The sequence below is a fragment of the Manihot esculenta genome, chromosome 13, assembly GCF_001659605.2.
Source record: "Manihot esculenta cultivar AM560-2 chromosome 13, M.esculenta_v8, whole genome shotgun sequence".
In the NCBI taxonomy this organism is placed as follows: domain Eukaryota; kingdom Viridiplantae; phylum Streptophyta; class Magnoliopsida; order Malpighiales; family Euphorbiaceae; genus Manihot; species Manihot esculenta.
Window position 1 is genome coordinate 5,052,695 of NC_035173.2, and position 18,808 is coordinate 5,071,502.

Genomic DNA, 18,808 nt, shown 5'->3' on the forward strand with positions numbered 1-18,808 from the left:
AATTTTACGATAAATTTAAATCGAATTTAATTTTTATGGTTGATATTCAATAAAATTCACGATAATTTTTTGAAAAAACAAATTTCAAGACACATGACTTTTAAAAGTATGATGAAACCGCAGATTTATCAGAACGCTAGATATAAAAATTGTACTATTTAAAGGTAAATTTTATATTTTAATTATTTTTTAAGATATTTTTATAATTTACATATTAAGATTTTTTTTATTATAAATAGTTTTTTCTTAACTATTTAAAATTCACTTTTTAATTTTTAAAGAATTTTAATAAGATTTTTTAATTTTTAATTTATTATTTTCTTTTATATAGTCCTAATTAGACGATATTAATTAAAATTTCTGATAAAATTTAATATAATTAAACGATATTGATTAAAATTCCTACGAAAGTTAATCATTATTTTATGATATAAATAATCTATTTTCCATATTCATTTACTGCCAAATTGAGTAAATTGCAAGATTTTAGCTAATTGTGGAATAATAAAATTAACTTATTACAACTATATTATTAAATTATAACTTGATAATTTAAATCAAATAAATAATTGAAAATTAGTTAATAAAAATATCCTGAAAATTTGTATAGTTTTTCAATTTTAAAATAAAATAAAACAATTAGTAAATTAACTATATAACAAAAAATTTGTGATTATAACCAAAAAAAATCTTCATATTGATATTATTTAAAAAAATATTGCACACAATTATTATATATATAATAATTAAATATTATGCGAAATTTATCATGATAAATGGTTATAATAAAACTTCTGTACAATAAAAATTCTTTATTTATTGGTAGCTAGATATCTATTAAGGAAGGAAATTTGACATGGAAAATAGAAATGGAAATTTCATAAAATCCATTTGCAATTGGTATTCATTTAATATCTTGTAGACTTGTAGCCAAGCTACAGCAGATATAACATGCTAGATTATGTCTTCTTTTTTTTTTTTTTTAATATAAATTTGGACAATAAAAGGCAACAGATTCTTCTTTAGATTTTTGACAAGTAAGAAGCTAGCTAATAGATTTTTCTTAATATAGTTGAAAATCTCTCCCACCTTTTTCTTTTCAAAAAAAAAAAAAAGGATTTTAGCTCAAGATTTAAAAGAAGTTTAGACGACTCTAATATTATTAAGTTTAAATTTATTGGCAAAAAATAAATTATTCTGTAAGTAATAAATAAAAATAAAAAAAGGAAAAAAGAAAAGAAAAGCGGAACCACGCAGCCATTAACTGCATTGCCAATCCTTTTCTCTGAAACAATTTCAAAGATTTTATAGAAATTTATTGATCATGGCAATCTCAAATAAGGAAAGAAATCAAATCTGGTAGATCTTGTGATTTTTAAGCACAATCCAACTCATACTTTTCATCATATCTATACAACTATTAGCTAGCCAATAGCTCATTTATATCTGAAAATTCAGCCATGGCTAAATCACTCCATTCTATTTTATCATCCTAGAATCCTTTCTTCTCCAAGAACCCATTTGTGGATCATACATACACCATTCAGGTAATTAAGTATAAAAACTCTCACAATTTGATTAGTCTATTTCTTTAAATTTTCGATATGGATAGGATCATTTGAGATAAATGCATGCACTTGGTACCAATTAGTTATATTCGTCATCTTCTCCTTCGCGATCCTTTTTATTTCATTCCATATCTAATTCGGACTGTACATACCTATTAAAACTCTTTTTCTTAAATTTTAAGGTGATATGTATTTAAGACTCGAATTCGAGACACTACGGCCATTTCATTTCTTGGGTATCTTTTTGCTTCATGATCATGATCCTTATATGTACCTAACACAAATGCACACACATTTTGAGTGGAAAAAGATGTTAAAATCAAGTGATTAATAGTCATCTTGTTTATCTTTTTCTTCTGCTTCTTCTTTAGGTGAGCTTATAATTAGTTGATGGAGTTTGCAGAAGCTGCAGGTGGGAAGCGAAACATAAGAGCATTAGTAGTGGATGATGACACCACCATTCGAACCATTCACTGCAGGCTCTTGCAAAATCTTGGCATACAAGATCTTGATGTGGCCATCAATGGCAAGGAAGCTATTGATATCCATTGCTCTGGCAGAAACTTTCACCTCATTCTCATGGACTTGGAGATGCCTATCATCAACGGAATTGAGGTACAATATATATATAAGCTTTAGAATTGATTCTTTTATTAAATAAATAAATAATCTCTTTGGCAATGTATATGTGAAGGCAACCAAGCAGCTACGTGCCATGGGCGTACGCAGCACCATTGCTGGTGTATCAACTTGGTCCAGTGAACAACGAGTGCAAGAATTCATGCAAGCTGGTTTGGATGATTACCAAGCGAAGCCTTTGACAAGTGCTAAGCTCATTTCCATACTCAACAAGATCAACATAAAATGATTCAATAGTTTCATAGATTAGGACAATAATTAAGGATTAATAAACTTTACCCTTTAGTTGTCTTTCAATAATTTTAATTTGCATAGAAACAGCTCTGCGATTAATGATATCGCTTGTAGTCCTTTGACAGATGCAAAAGCTTTAGCATATATGATCAACAGCCAGCAAAAACAGAGTCGCACAACGATTCCGTCTAACTATTTTGGCTGACAATACAACTTCACTAGCTGAGAGATTCGTAATGCAAATGCAAGTGCAGCCAAAGGTTTGGCATTTCTTGTCTATATAAGCCAATGCAAATGCTTGCTTGTAGCATTTCTTCAGGCAGGAAACATAGATCCATTACAAGTCATTAGAACAGCATTGGTAGATGCTGCAAGGTAAAATACAAGTAATCACACACGAGAAGTGTCTCTTCACTGATGACAACTGGGGCCGTTGTGGCTCAACTTCGGCCCAAAGATGAGCCCGGGCCTGCAATAGAATGGGTTTTTTTAAACTCTTTTTAGTGCACTAGAAAATTCTGTCACAACTGAAACAATTTAAACAAAAACTCAATTTCTCCTCAAATCTTGTTCTATCAAGTTGAAATCTTACAAACTTTTGTCTTGTGTGCTCCATAAGCTTCTGGGTTTATAATGTACAACAATAATTACTCAAAGTAGCAATAAGTTATCACAATAAAATAAAACTCTAATTAGGTAATATATGATCCCATTCATGAAAAAAAGATCTATTTCGTTTTTTTGTTAAAACTCGCCCTTTTTTTAGCACAATAAGACTTCATGAAAGTTACCATTATAAACCAATCTAACATATCCCATCACATGTAATGGTAAAATTCTTTATCCACTAACTGTTACTATTCGGATTTCCAGAACATTTATAACTATCTTTATTTTTCTACAGTATAAAAATTGATGAATACAGAAAAGTAGGCGTTCTTATATAACTATTTTTAAATTCAAAATATTCTATTATACTCGTTTTATCATTTTTTTCTTTTCCAGTTTAATAATTTCAGCGTATAGTTGCTATAAATTCCCATTAGTTCGTTTTTCTTTTTATGTAAATTGACCAATTGTAGTAGTCTCGTTTCAGTCACATTAGTTTACATATATATATATATAAAGTTTGAAATTTTGTGTTTAAATAAGGGAGGGGTCAAATGAAAGGGGACAGGGGAGGATTGAGGTTGCTGGGCGACGTTTGTGTCGAATGATTGAGCAACCATTCACTGACAGTTTGGCATTAAAAACAAGATTATCCTGTTTGCAACTTGCAGCTATCATTTCATCTGGAAGGAGGAAAGAAAGAAACAATCCCTCCTCATGTTCTTCCTAAGAAACTTTGTTGGACTTTTTCTCTTTTTACACCAGCGATCCGATTATTTTACTTACCATTTGAATGAAAGAAATATAAGAGGAAAGGAAATGGAAGGAAAAAGACTGGCTGATTTGGAAGGAAAGAAAGGGAAATTAAGAGGAATAACATTTCCTTTCACTTTTTTCACCATTTTTCACTTTTTTTTCTCGTTTCACGTGAAGAACAAAAGAGGTTGCTGAAACTTCACAAATAGAGGCTCTTTGGGTATAGATTATCAATATTTGAAAAGTTCTTCATTTAGATTTTTCTTTTCTTTTATTAATTTTATGTTTTCTTTATTTTATTTAAAAATTTTTCTTGTAAATACAGTGCCTAGTAAGTAAATTTTTAAATTTTAGAGATTGTATATGTAATACTCTATTTTAATTTTAGATTTAAATTAATTTCTATCAATGAATTTATACTAATTTTTAATTTTGAGTTTGGTATTTAATTTTGATTTTTTTCTTGTGTTATTATCTCTTACTTTGGCCAACTAAATAGTATTTTTGCTTTGATTAATTCATAATGTGAAAAAAGAAATTATAATGATTGAGAATGTAATTAGTTTAATATTTTTTTTAATATACTTGAGAATATTCAGTTACTTTCTTTCTTTCTTATTTTTTTAAGTCGAGGATTAGACATAAATTAATTGAATTTTGCGTCCTAAAGCACCAAATCAGTTTACCGTTAATTGTCATTATCTACTTAAAAAGCAAAACCCAGTTGCCAAAAATGATAAATAATTAAAAAAGAGTGGCGTGGGTGTGGGATTTCTTCCAATCCTTAATATATATATATATATATTAAACAGCCATCATTATCCAGATTTTGCAACATTACACAAACTTGATAATAGTTAATTAATTAATTAGAAGCAACTTATTAATTATATTTAATTTGGATTAATATATAATTTATTGTCTATATATAATGTATATATAATTAATTATAATAATGTGTTCGAAAAAAATTAAAAAATAATATGTAACTCTATAAAAAAAGAAAAATAGTTGGTTTCATTCTAAAATTCAAGTAATTAATTTATAAAAGAGACCGAATGTAAATAAATTGCTTTAAAAAGAGTATGTAAGATTATGTATCTTTAATTTTGTGTATTTTATTTTTATACTAAAAATAATATTAGCCAGTGATTTTCTTAAAAATTCAATTAATATCAAATAAAATTTTTATACATTTATAGACGTAATAAATATTTACTGTTTAACATCATTTAACGATAATTTAAACAGAAGATTCAATCGAATATAAAAAATAATTATTTTATCATTTTGAATACTGATTATCACGATAATTAATTTTTTCTTTTATATTTGAGACTTATAGAATTGAATTTCACGAATTATTAGAGAATTATTAGAATTTTATCATGTGTTTTTATCGTATAATAATTATAATATGATATATTTTAAGTGAGTATTATATTATAATCAATTTTTTTTATCAATTTGATAAATGATATTATTAAATGAAAACATATTATTAAAATGAATATAATTAATTAATACTATTTTTATCGCTTAAAAATAAATTTACTCTTATTTTACATAAATTGAAAAAAATACAGTTAATTGTATTTTAATTTTTTTAATTTTCTAATATATCATTCATTGTTTTTATTATTAAAGGATCATGGAAACATGAATAGCTAGAAATGTAAATGAATAAAATATTTATAAAAGTTAAAATTTATATTAGTAATATTTAAATTTATTTTAAATTTAATTATTATTATTTGAATAAAATTCTAAACCATTTAGCCTCATATATTTTAATTAATAATTTATATAAAAAATAATTTTCATTTAAAAATTTAATATTTTTAAAAAATTTTAATTTTTAAATAAAAATATATAAAAAATTTATAAATATTAATATAAAATCTTTATTTTTATAATTTGAATCTGATCTGAATTTGTGATAAATATTATTTTTTAAATTTAAATTTGAGTTTAGGACAAATTTATTAAAATTTATTAAAATTCGATATTAAAAAATATTCAACTCGTAAATACTAAATATACTCGATTCATTGTCCATTGAACTTATTAATTAATTTTCTTTTTATTTTCTTGAGCTTCTCCCTCGAGCTCATAGGTATTCCTTGTTGATTTTTGCTTAGAAATTGGGCCTTTCGTTTGAATTCTCTGTGATGGCAAAAAAAAAAAAAAGGTAAATTTAAACATAAAAGATGCTAATTCAATGGATCTAAGAGGGAGGCCATTAGCTGTTGAGCATTGATTGAAATGAAATGGTCCATCTCTCCATAGCTGTCAAGCTTCATCAATTCATTAAACACATTATTTAATAAGGGGTGTTCAATTTAGCTATTAGATGAAATCAACGATCGATAAAGTGTTTAAACAATTAAATGGAAGTGTTTGATAATTATTTTTTTAAATAGTTAATAATTGATACACTAAAATTTCTATCGTCTACAATATTTTATATCAGCTAAAAAATTGAAGCTGATTTTTATCTTTATTTTTTAAAAAATATTATAATCAAGTCCTTAGATATTTATAAAATTTTTTAATTTATTTATATTTTAAAATTTTTTAATTAAAAGTTTTTATATTTTATAAGATCAAATAAGTTATAAAAAAGACTATTAATAAACTTGTTTAACTTAATTAAAGAAATTAAATAATATAAAATTTAAAATTATAAAAAATAATATATATATATATATTTAATATTAAAAAAGCTAAATAATATAAATATTTTAGAGAATTACACGGCTAAAATGTTTGCCGGTAAATTTATATTGATAAATAAGTGATTAGACTCTATTAAAAGTTTTAATCAATATAATTTGATTAAAATTATATAAAATAAATGATAGGTTAGGAGTCAAAAAATTTTATTGAAATTTTTTAAAAATTAAAATATGAGTTTCAAATAATCTAAAAAATACTATTTATAATAAAAAATAAAAAATAAATCATGTGAAATTATAAAAATATTTAAAAAAATAATTAAAATATAAAATTAATTTTTCGAATAGTGAAATTTTCACTTTAAATTTTATAACAGTTTAAGCGCTCATCACACCTTTAAAAATCATATATTTCAAAATTTTTTTTTAAAAAAATTATTATAAATTATCGTATTCAAAATTAGCTGATACATGCCGTAGAGCAGCAGGTACTGTGACGAAGTGAGTTGCATTCATGGTTTTAGGAAGAAAAAAGGGAGGAGGAGGTGGGCTCTTGAATTTTAGGGAAGAGAGTACAGCAGAGGATAGAGAACGGCATAGAGAAAGAAATGAAGGAGAAATTTTGGTATAAATTTTGTATATATAATAACTTTATTACTATTGTGTATTTTTCTATTTGTTGTTAGATTTTTCATACATGAATAGAGAAGTAATAAATATATTTAATTTAATAAAAATAAAGATAAAAATATTAATATTGTCTTTCATTTAAAATACATTAGTATAAATATAATAACTAATTAATACTTTAGAAATACTCTAGTTATTAGATCCTAAATCATGAAATAAAATATTTAATGTAGCTTTAAAATCATAAATTGTTATTTATTTAGAAAAAATTCTAAAATTAGAGATAAAAATAGATAAAATACAATAATTAATTATAATAAATTATATGTAAGTTTATTATAACTAATATTCTGAAATCCAAAGAAAATAGAATTTTTGAGAGTGTATATAAATTTAATCTTCATGGATTTTCTTTGTCCTTTTTTTTTTCGCTTTTTCTTATTTTTTAGAGACGCATAACCGCCTCTGCTACATTGACACATATCGCTATCATACAAAACAGTACGTATGAGTATATCTGTATGTCTCTATTAGCGATTATTTAATTCTTTTTTGATGTTTATGCTGAAAAGGTCATGGCTTAATTAGGACTGTTCTCTTGCTCCCCACTATGTTACTATGTTAGAGAGGCTGAATTCTTCTTGATGAGTCTGAATCTGGTTAGTTTGATCTACTTTAATTATGGATTGAGTTATGTGTTAATAGATCGATTTGTACAGTAAATTCTGATGAATTCAGAACTCGACTATGACTCGAATATCATTATCAGCCATCATTAATAATTTACGTAAATATTTAATAATTATACATATAAAATGGCCGTATTAAATAATTTTTGAAAATTGAAAGGAAAAAAATATATATATAATTAAAGGAGGGACGTTGACTAATGTTTTCCCTCAATGAAGATTAACAAGAATGAGAAAATTAAGTATTATAAAATTGACAAATATTTTAACTATATTTAAAAATTATGGAATTAAAAGTAAAATAAAAATCAATTGTAGCTTTTCCTAAATATGGAGTCAAATTATAATTAATCCCATTAGCAACGGAAGACTTGAGCAAATGATAAAGTAAAATCACTTTAAAAATGGAAACGACAACCAAATTTTACTAACGCTAAAGTACTCCTCTACATTCATAATCAAACATGTTCAACCATTTATCATCAAACACGCTCCCTCATTTATTGCTTACATGCCTATCCCAGTTATGGCCACATACCATATATATAAAGAAAAACATGTTAAAAAATATAAAAAATTATAATAATTATTAGCTATTTTAATCGTAAATAATTATTTAGATAATAATTAATTAAACGGTAGAAAAAATGATAATTAATAGAGTTGGTATATGGAAAAAATGAATAATAATAATTAATAGATTTAGTTTATGTAAATTCGAATTAATAGAGTCGGTATATGAAAAAAAAATGTATAAAGAAAAGAGGGTGCATTGCATTGGAATTGAGTGCTGTCAAATATCCAGTTCGTCCGTTTCCTTCACATTATTCGGAGAGAGAGAGGGACCTTATCCTTGGGGTTGTTTTACAAGTTGACATTAATTCAAAAGACCAAAGCAGAGGGGAACACAAACAAGCAAAATTTCTCCATTTCCAACTCATTTTTAACTCACTTCGGCTTTTTTTGGTTGAGAACATCAAGCCCAAGCTAATCTGCTTCGTCTGTTGTTCCTTTGGCATGGTTAATTATCTCTTGAGCTTAGGTCGGTTCAGCTATGTTTTATAATTCACAACTTCTCAACCTGCTCTGCCCCAGCAGCTCCACAGCTCTTAAGCTCTAACTCGTCTCCTATTTTGATACTTTCTAGTTTGGATTTTTTGCTAAAATGAATCGCTACGTTCCCGATTTCGAAATCGGTGACGACTGCGCAATACCCACTTCTTCGACCTTCAGTCGCCCTAAGAAATCAATCACGTACACCCTCTTTGTTTCTCTGTTTCTATTTTCCTCCCCTGTATTATACGTTTCTGATTACTGATTATCTGAAATTGATAGGTCGGAGGACGATATCATGGAGCTGCTATGGCAGAATGGACAGGTGGTCGTCCAGAGCCAAACCCAAATGTCTGTCAAGAAAGCGCAGCACCACAAATACGACGACGCTGTGCTTCCCGTTGAGCAATCAACACCCAGAGAGATCCGATCAAGTTCAAATGAACAACAGCAGCATCTGTTTATGCAAGAGGACGAGATGGCCTCTTGGCTTCATTACCCTCTCAACGACACTAATTTCGACCAAGATTTCTGCGCTGATCTCCTCTATCCTTCCACTGGTTATGTCAGTTCCACTACCACAAATACCAGCGCCGTTCCCCAACGTTCAACTCACAATCCAGAGGCTCGCCTGCATCCGACGGTTTCTGCTGCTAGCGCTATGCCAACAGCCACCGCCACGGCTTCCAGACCTCCGATACCACCAACGAGGAGAGCGGAGGTGGTGCAGAACTTTGGCCACTTCTCCAGACATAGAGCGAAGGGCGGCAAGTCCGAATCAGGGCCGTCAAATTTAAAAAACGTGGTGAGGGAATCGACAGTTGTGGACTCCACTGATACATCGGCGACGGGTTCCGAGTCTAGAACTTCGGAGGCGGCGTTCGCGAGGAGTGCTGCCGGTGTATCGAGTGTCAATATTAATGCTAGCGGGACAGGGAGCGGCGCCGCTGTAGCGGGTACCTCTTCCCGGGAAGGTGGGAGTAATAATAAGGATATGACGACGCGCGAGATGACTGTGACTTCGTCCCCCGGTGGCTCCAGCGCCAGCGCCGAACCGCCGGCTCTGAAGCTGGCGACGGATGACAGGAAGCGCAAGGGAAGGGAGGAGGACACAGAGTATCACAGCGAGGTGAGTCCCGACTCTCGACATAATTACACAGTTAATGCATCGTATTAACCATTATGTTTAGCATGATGCATTAATATTAAAATAAATTGTTTAATATATTTTATTAAAATTTACCCTAAAATATACATTCTCCGTCTTTTATTATTATTTTAAAATTATTGTTGATTTTTTTTAATTATAATAATATATAAATTAATTATTATAATTTTATTTTATTTTTTAAAATTTGTTTAAAATATTTCTATTTAATATATTTATAATATATAATTAAAAAATTATTTAAAAAAATTATATTTTTTAATATGTTTAAAAAAAATAAAATGAACAGATGAGATAAAATAAATATAAATGTTCAGTTTTCCCATTACTCCTTCCATACTATATAAATATATACTTAATTTTTAAAAATTTTTATTTCATTAATTTTTTAAAACATATTAAGAGTACATTTAAATATAAAATTTAATTTTAGCATGGTTGAGGTTTATTGTTTCTCGACTATGGGGCGCAGCCATACTGACGTTGGTAAATGTGAGCACCATTTTCCTGGGCAATTCTTCTTTTTATATTTTTGTAATTTTATATCTAAAGAAGGAAAAAAAAAAAAAAAGAAAAGGCTTCGGTGTATGTTAACAGAATTTTGGGGGTGTACGCAAAATGCGACGGGAGAAGCGTCGCTTTCAGTCCTGTGTCCGTACACGTGGTTTCAATGTTTATGGTGGAGAATAGTTTCAGATCAGATTGATCTGACGGGAGATGATGTAGTATTGCAGTGAATGTGTCGCAGAGAATCTAAATTCCTACAATTTTTTTTTTGGATGTCCGATTGACGGCGCGTGTCGTGGGGACTGCGTTTTCTTTGCTCATTTCCCGGTTGTCCGGGTGTTTTCTCCGCTCAATTCGTGCGATTTTTTTTCTTTGGCCGCCTTATGCTACTGTTTTTCGTTTTTCGTTTTTCGTTTTTCTTTATTTAAATTACTGTTTCCGTTTTTTTTTCCCAAAATAATAAAAAAAAAGAATTACTATCCCCGTTTTATACTACTTTCTTTTTCATTTTTTTAAAAATTATAAGATATTTCTGTTTTAAAATAATAATTTTTATCATCTCATTTCATTTAATAGACTTAAAAAATAAAATATATTAATTTTAAGAATAATTTAATAATACAAGTTATTTAACTTGTATTAAAACAATAAAAATAAATGGCACATTAGAAAAGGAGTAAATATTTTTTTTTTTTTTAAGAGGGTGTAAAATCAAGAGATGATTATTGAAAAGCCAAGGAGTTTCATTCCAAACACGTTCAAAATCAACAGGGGTATAGAACTGAAATAAAAATTTTTTAGCACCAAGATCAGTAATACTAACTCCCCCAAGAGGATGCCAAAACTTAGCAAGAACGTCCCGCATTGAATTAAAATTGATTCTACTATATGTCAAAAACATACCTACAAAGTACATATTATAGGAGAAAGAGGAAGTATCCATTAAGGGTACAACCTCCAGAGCTTGATCCTCCTCATCACATAAGGAAAGATGCTCCTCATCAGATAAGGAAAGATGCTGTAAATTATTCGCCATGGGAGAAGAAAAATGCAGAAACCCTAGGAAAATCCTAGATTTTGAACGAAAAATATGAAGTACAAGACTTACAAGCGAGAGCTGGGAGATAAATAAAATTTATTATTTGTACTATATTAACTGGATTTTTTTTTTCTTAAAGAGCAGTAGACTAATTTTTGCGGGACACATAGAATTGTATTTTTCTTTTGAAAGTTATAGTGCTTGCAGGCCTTTTTTTTTTTTTTTTTTTTTGAATTATATTTGGATTCAATTAGATTCAAACTTGAAACTTTACATTCCCGAAGAAAATCATAATCCCACTAAAGCTAAAGCTCATATTGGACTAATTTTGTAGTTTCAGCATGTTAATGGTTCAATTTTTGATAGAATCATTAGACTGTCTTATGTTGATAAAAGAAACTTATGAAGGTTGTTATTAATAAAGTAAAATTTCCTTAGGTTCTATTTTTGTAAAAATTGTCTCTCACAAATATTCTCTAATTGTGAATTTACTGGGTTTGTGTAGTTCACGTCGGTCCGTAAAACATCACTGAATTAGTAAAATTATTAATTTCTCAATGCATGAAGATTAAGAAGTGAGAATTTGTATGGACTGGGCCTTACTGTAAATTATAGTGAAAGGTGTATATCCCCTTTGGTACAATTTAGGCTTGGGAAAATTCCAAGGTTCTAAATTCTAATGCAAATGACCTGTGAGGTTGTGCTAAATATGAGTTTATACCACCTGTGAGTTATTGTAGAAAAATTCATGTTCTTCAGTTGTATAGTAATTTCTTAATAACATGGATAACTAGTATAGCTAGTATTTTTAGTTTCTTGATAGAGATTAGGAGGTTAGATTTTCTCATGGGTATGGGGAGGGAATCAGCATTCTGCAGATTGGTTAGCTAATGCTTCTCTTGCTCATGCTTTAGTGTTTCAGATTCGTTGGAGAGATTTCAGAGAAGTAAAATTACTCATTCTATGATTTTTTTTGTCAATTATAAAGTAATTTTCTGTGAGAATTCTCAAACGAAGGGTTGAGCAGTTCAGTTCTTTAGGATTTGTTTTTCATTTATATCTCCATATTCACTTGACCCTATTTTAATGACAGGTTTCAAGACTCTCTTTCAGTATAATGGAAGCTTTTGTCTAATTAAAGTTTTTTTTTTTTTAATAAAAAAAGGCACTAAGATTGATATTAATATGCTCAAATTTAAAACTCAAAAAGCATTCGCTTTTTGTGAAGAATTACGGAATGGTGAGCAATTGTGAACTTTAAAAAATAGCTAGAGAGGGACCAATTTACAACATTTATGAGGGAGAAAGATGTATTATTTGTTAAATGAAACAATAACAGCAGGTGGAAATACCGCTGCAGTGCAGGACTCAAATTGCACTGATTAAAGGCTATTGATTTTGTGTTAATTAATCCAAGTAGCTCAGACCATAATCAGTCAAAAAATCCCAAATGTGCAGATACTAGAAGAGGTGTCAAAGAGAATTAAGTAATGTTAGACAAAAGACAGCTTGCATGCAGATGCACAGAGATATTACATTGCTGTTATTGAGGTGCAAAAATCCTGTATCTTATCATTGTTCCTGAATCAAGGGGTCTAACTATATTTACTTAATGTCCTATTTCTTTCTTATTGCCAAAGGATGTTGAGTTTGAATCTGCTGATGCAAAGAGACAAGTTCGTGGATCAACATCTACAAAGAGATCTCGTGCTGCAGAAGTTCACAACCTGTCAGAGAGGGTTTGTACTTTTACTTGTTTTTGTAAATTTTTTCATAAATTAGTTGATTCTGTATATGGTCAGCACCCTAAGAAATGATGCTTGTTATACTCTCTCAGAGACGGCGAGACCGGATAAATGAGAAGATGAAGGCTTTGCAAGAGCTTATACCTCGATGCAACAAGGTGATGTATATTTCTAGTTTTTGTAGGCGCTGCAAGATCTGTGTGTCATCTTCTTCTTCTATCTTTTCTTCTGCTCCATAAATTTTTGGTTTGCTTGATTTGCAGTCTGACAAAGCTTCCATGTTGGATGAAGCAATCGAGTACCTGAAATCACTTCAGTTGCAAGTACAGGTAAATATTTCCTATTTAATTTTTTGATGTGGTTTTAATGGATAGGGTTTGACATACTTCCACCTTCAATACAAGACTCACTATGTTTGATTCAATTTCAATTCTTAAAATTTTGTGGAATTCAATTGAGTTTCATATTTTGTGTGTTTGGTTTGAAGAGAAATTAAAATTCAATTTTCCATGAAACTAATTCCTTTAAGTTTTGATGGACTTTTACTTTCATTTATCATTTATTTTATTAGTTAATTAAATAAATAATTGCAAATTAATGAATAATAAAAAAAATAATGATTACAAAATAAATGATTAAAAATTATTTTAATAAATAATTATACTTTTTAATTTTTATACTATTATATAAAATATTAAATAAAAATAATAGATGCTACCAAACAACCGGCCATTTATTTTAAACTTTCAAAGTCTCTTGAATTGGTTGAATGGAATGGAAAATGTACTAATATCAACTCTCATGTTAATTTATTTTGAATTTAATAATATAGTGTTAGTGGATTTATATTTTATTAATTGTGATTATGATAATTATTATTAGTTACTATTCATGTACTGTGAAAAATATTTTTTCTATAATAGAAAATTTTATATATAATTATATATACATATGTATATATATACAACACTTTACTCTTAAGGGTAATTTAGGAATTAAGAGCAAGTGAATTTCAATTAAACCAAACAGAAATTACATGGAATTCAATTGAGTTCTGCATTTTAAGTTATATCAAACCAAACAGTGAAATTCATTTCAAATGAATTTTATTTGGAATTCAATTGAATTCCACATAATTTTAATAGTAGAATTGAACCAAACAGTAACCTTCTGGAATGTGGAATCTTAAATTCTTAAAACATTTGCACTGAGCTCCAGTATTTATCATGCTTTAAAGAGCGATAGCAGCTACATTCATTGGTATCGGAAATAGGCCTGTAACAGCGCCCCAACATAATGGTAACGAGTAGGTGCTTTTAAGAATGAGAAATTTTGGTGAAATTGAGAGAACGTGATAGAAACAATAGGTGTGGAAGACTTAAACATGCAAGGAATTAGAATCTATGAAGAAGACACTGCCATTGCATGTAATCTTTTAGCAAATTCATTATTTGAGCCAACAACTGTTACTGTTAACTGTAAATAACAATCACTTCTGCTACATAACATGGTGACAACCGTTAACCATACAACTCAGAAATACCTATAAATAATGGGGTAACAAGTATCAGGGTTTTGAAAAACCTATAAATAACAGCAATTACATTATATAATGGCTGTTATTTAAAACTGTGGGTTTATCACTTTTTTTAAATTTTTAGTTATAATCGTCTAAGTTTTATTAAAAAGATGATGAGTTTAGCTAGCTACATTAAAGATGCTTCTATTTCCTAATTTCAAGCGGGTCATACTTTTTCTAAACCTCAATCTAAAGGTTGGGGCCATATTTTAGCCTATGTCGTAATTCCAAATGTTTCTGTTAAGGACTGGGTTGAATCTTCTGGTTATTGCGGGATGAATGTAAATCCTCCGTATGTAGCACTAGGCAGCACGCCAGCCAATCTAAAGGAGTCTTTGCATGAATGAGATAAAATTTTGATACATAGTGCAACTTGATGAAAGTTCAAAGAGTTTCGTCAAATAATAAAAACTTTGGGGCAGGCTTGAGGGAGGCCATTTAGTGCAAAATCACTGAAAGAGGACTGTCCCAAATTGTTCCTCTATGACCCATGCTTGTATGGCTACAATTGGATACTGACCTTTAGAGTTGTACTTCTGTATTATAGAATAAGTGAAATCCTTGCCAACAGTGACTAACCTTTCAACATGCTCCCTCGAGCTGTTGTTAACAAAGTATAGTTTTCAAAGGTATTTATCAAGCCTGCTCTAACCATGACACTTCCCTTGGTTTGAACTTTAAATTGTCTTCACTATGATTATATGAAAGATTAGCAGTCTAGGTTATGAGAATATGAGCATGGCATTCTTTTATATCTTTATGAAAGGACAATTATGAGGTCATGTATTATCTTTTACAAAATTAATCTTTTCATTGATTTCCACAGATGATGTCCATGGGATGTAGCATGGTCCCAATGATGTTCTCAGGCATTCAGCAGTATATGCCACCATTGAGAATGGGAATGGGGATTGGCATGGGCATGGAAATGGGCATGAATCGGCCTATGATGCCATTTCCCAATGTTCTAGCTGCTGCACCTATGCCTACACCAGTTGCAGCAGCTCATTTGGGTCCAAGGTTCCCTAAGCCAGCTTTTCATATGCCCCCTGTCCCTGCACCACCCCCTGATCCATCCAGAACACAAGCAACAAACCAGTCAGATCCCATGCTAAGTGCAGTAAGCGCACAGAATCCAAACCAGCCACGACCACCAATTTTTTCTGATCCTTACCAGCAATACCTTGGTCTGCAGCAGATGCAAAAACCAGTATCACAGGTAGTAAATTGTTTTACCTTCAAAGCTCCTCAATTGTCATCTATGCAAAAGCATCATCTGTTGTCTTTATGACACTTGCCAGTGTCGCGTTGTATCCTATTATTATTTGCAAGGAATTTACACTTGTGTGTGCAAGTGTAGTAGTGTGCACACGTGCGCATGCATGTGCAGTGCATACAGATTAATTTACCATTTTGTTTTGCGTGGCTATCGCCTTTAATATATTTTCTATATTGGTTTAGGATTTGCTAATTTTCTGGATTTAGCTAAGCACATTTCTAGGCTGCGCTGATTTAGAACTTCCCGTATTCCATTTTTCTTGATCTGTTATATTTTGGATATAAATACATATTCCTGCAGAATTTTTTTAATCCATCTCATCAGCTATCATTTAAAGAGCAATATTAGTTGATACTAACTACACCTGCTCATATATACAGAACCAAGAAATGACTCGGCCAGGTACCAGTCAAGCAGCTGAGAATCTTGATAATAGCCCGTCTGGTAGGTGCTCCATCTTGTCTATCTGTTTAATTACAGGTTTTTATTGGGCAAAGAGTGTGTTGATTTAATAATGAAAGATAGTTTCATGGAACTTATCAGTTGTTGTCTTGTTGACACAGCATATACTGTTCTTTGCTTGTGACCATTCATAGATTGCTTTTCTACTATGACTGTGTCCTATACCCTATACTTGAAACATATGAAATTTAACTAATTTGAAAATATGTGTTGATCATGAGTCAGTGTTTGATAGCATGTCAAAGTCATACAGCATGGGTAAAAACAGTGGGAAAAGTTGTTTGTGGTTTTATTTTTCATGTAATGGCACAAAATTAAAGCTAGGTTCTTGATTTGTCTAATCTCTTTTTCCCCAAAATTTAACTGAAAAATAGAGTAGAAAACAAGTAAATGATTCCTTATTTGTTGTATGCTATATGCCCCTTTCTATCTCGACAATGCTTTTTCTGCTTTGTGGATTTCCCCCCTCATTTCTGCAGTTCACTTCATGTCCATTACGGTAACTGATTGAATATCATTTTTCATTTGTTCTAGTCCATTCCCTTACCTCTACTTTTTATATTTTCATTTCCCTACTCAATTAGCATGAAAATTACTTGATGTTACATTTACAAATTTCACCTGTCACAGGAAGTGGAACGCAATATTCTTCTAAAACTCCACTTGCACTTTGATTGATCGAAAAATAGTATTCTTAAAGACATGCTAGATCCATTTAACCTCCATGTTGCATCTCTAAACTTTTTCTCTGGATGGTTGTCTCTAGGGACATGACATGCAGATAACTAGAATCTCCACTTGACAAAATATTTACAAGTCGCAGCACTAAGTTGTATAGTTGTGCTGGCCTCTCAGAATAGTGGTGTATTCTGGTATCACCGTTCTATCCAAGTATTGCTTGTAGACTGCCTCTGCTCAAGAAGATATTACAAATGCCTTTCCTGTGCTTTTAGGTTGAAGTTTTGGGTAGATCTCTTATGGAAGACCCTGCAAGTTTTGTAGTTATAAGAGGTGATGAACATCCCAGAGCAACATTTTACGACTGTAATACAACAATAACACAGCTAACTTGTAATTATAATACCACTCATAGAATTAAAATTTTCTGTGTATTCTGGTTGCTTCCATCTGCCTCTATTTTCTTTATTAACATTCTTTATTATTATTATTATTATTGTTATTATTCAATGGATGGACAAATATTTAAAATAGGCTTGGGTCCACTAGGATGCTGATAAATGGGTTTCCCCATTAATTGTGCTTCTATTGTTGAGTTGTAATTCTGAAAGAAACAATAGATAAGACTCTTGATATTCTTATTATTGTCCTTTTCAAACTGAACCTTTTCTGTCCACTTATTGGAGTAGTGAGCTGTGTCTTTCAACTAAAATCAGCACCGGGAATCTGTGGAAGCACATTGTGCGGCTATTCCAAGCAGATGTGACGAAAAGGTATTTATTAGATTACCAGTTAATCCTGGTCCACTGCTTGTGTTCTCTTACAATCCTAACCATTCTGCATGTTTATCCACAAAATTAGCAATGCATGAACATTAGAAAAGATCGTGTGAACCAATATTCTTAGCAACAGTTGTTGCCACTCAAATCACAAACTTCCATCTGGGTATATTCATACAGAATTGTGAAGAAATTCTGTTCTTTATGTTGTGGTCTGCATACAAGGCTATTCATCATGAGCATGACCCTGCACCATCTTCTATTGTGTGTTGTTGACTGGCTAAAGAGCACTCGATCTAAAAGTTGAAAGTTATATGAAGTTGTAGATGGCACAAAGTCTACGCATACACTTGCTACAGTATTAAGTGAAACCAGCATGGTCTCCATCTGTCTATCTATGGCTGATAAAATCTGAGAACAGAGGAAATCTAAAGATTTTCATCTGAAGCACAATCGATGCCATGTATAATTTTCTGCAGATTTTCATCCAATTGTTAATTTCACAGGAAGAAGCTGCATCAAATCTGGAAGTACATATGAGCAATAATTACCCATTTAGGCTTCATTTTAGTTTGTTTGTTTATTGATTCTTTGCTCCCTAAAAATACTCTTCAATTCTATTTCAATCACATAAACACCTTCACAAACTTCTTAATATATCCGATTTATTCTCATTTATTATTCATAAATCAATTAACGTGTAAAATAAATTAAAA

At 30.1% G+C, this 18,808-nt stretch overlaps 2 protein-coding genes across 5 annotated transcripts; both read left to right on the top strand.

The window, feature by feature from the left end:
* Positions 1-1,731: 1,731 nt before the first annotated feature.
* On the top strand, positions 1,732-3,120 carry LOC110629414 (two-component response regulator 24). Its single transcript, XM_021776378.2, has 2 exons — positions 1,732-2,183; positions 2,263-3,120. The coding sequence occupies exons 1-2, from the start codon at positions 1,959-1,961 to the stop codon at positions 2,434-2,436; spliced, it is 399 nt and encodes a 132-aa protein (XP_021632070.1). The 5' UTR covers positions 1,732-1,958; the 3' UTR covers positions 2,437-3,120.
* Positions 3,121-8,597: 5,477 nt separating this feature from the next.
* On the top strand, positions 8,598-17,760 carry LOC110630249 (transcription factor PIF1). Of its 4 annotated transcripts, none has more exons than XM_043949959.1 (8): positions 8,598-9,057; positions 9,139-9,985; positions 13,211-13,309; positions 13,408-13,478; positions 13,578-13,644; positions 15,721-16,113; positions 16,554-16,617; positions 17,266-17,760. In XM_043949959.1, the coding sequence occupies exons 1-8, from the start codon at positions 8,969-8,971 to the stop codon at positions 17,307-17,309; spliced, it is 1,674 nt and encodes a 557-aa protein (XP_043805894.1). In that variant the 5' UTR covers positions 8,598-8,968; the 3' UTR covers positions 17,310-17,760. The 4 variants fall into 4 exon arrangements, with proteins under 4 accessions (XP_043805894.1, XP_043805895.1, XP_043805896.1 ...); XM_043949960.1 differs by having other exon boundaries at positions 8,599-9,057; positions 17,402-17,760; XM_043949961.1 differs by having other exon boundaries at positions 8,599-9,057; positions 17,417-17,760.
* Positions 17,761-18,808: the final 1,048 nt, after the last annotated feature.

What these genes read in the sequence shown, in the direction of transcription:
- LOC110629414 (XM_021776378.2), top strand. Translation starts at nt 1,959, where the DNA reads ATGGAGTTTGCAGAAGCTGCAGGTGGGAAGCGAAACATAAGAGCATTA. An exon ending in CTATCATCAACGGAATTGAG is followed by an intron (nt 2,184 to 2,262) that starts GTACAATATATA and finishes GTATATGTGAAG; the next exon opens with GCAACCAAGCAGCTACGTGC.
- LOC110630249 (XM_043949959.1), top strand. Translation starts at nt 8,969, where the DNA reads ATGAATCGCTACGTTCCCGATTTCGAAATCGGTGACGACTGCGCAATA. An exon ending in ACACAGAGTATCACAGCGAG is followed by an intron (nt 9,986 to 13,210) that starts GTGAGTCCCGAC and finishes TTATTGCCAAAG; the next exon opens with GATGTTGAGTTTGAATCTGC. An exon ending in CCTCGATGCAACAAGGTGAT is followed by an intron (nt 13,479 to 13,577) that starts GTATATTTCTAG and finishes GCTTGATTTGCA; the next exon opens with GTCTGACAAAGCTTCCATGT.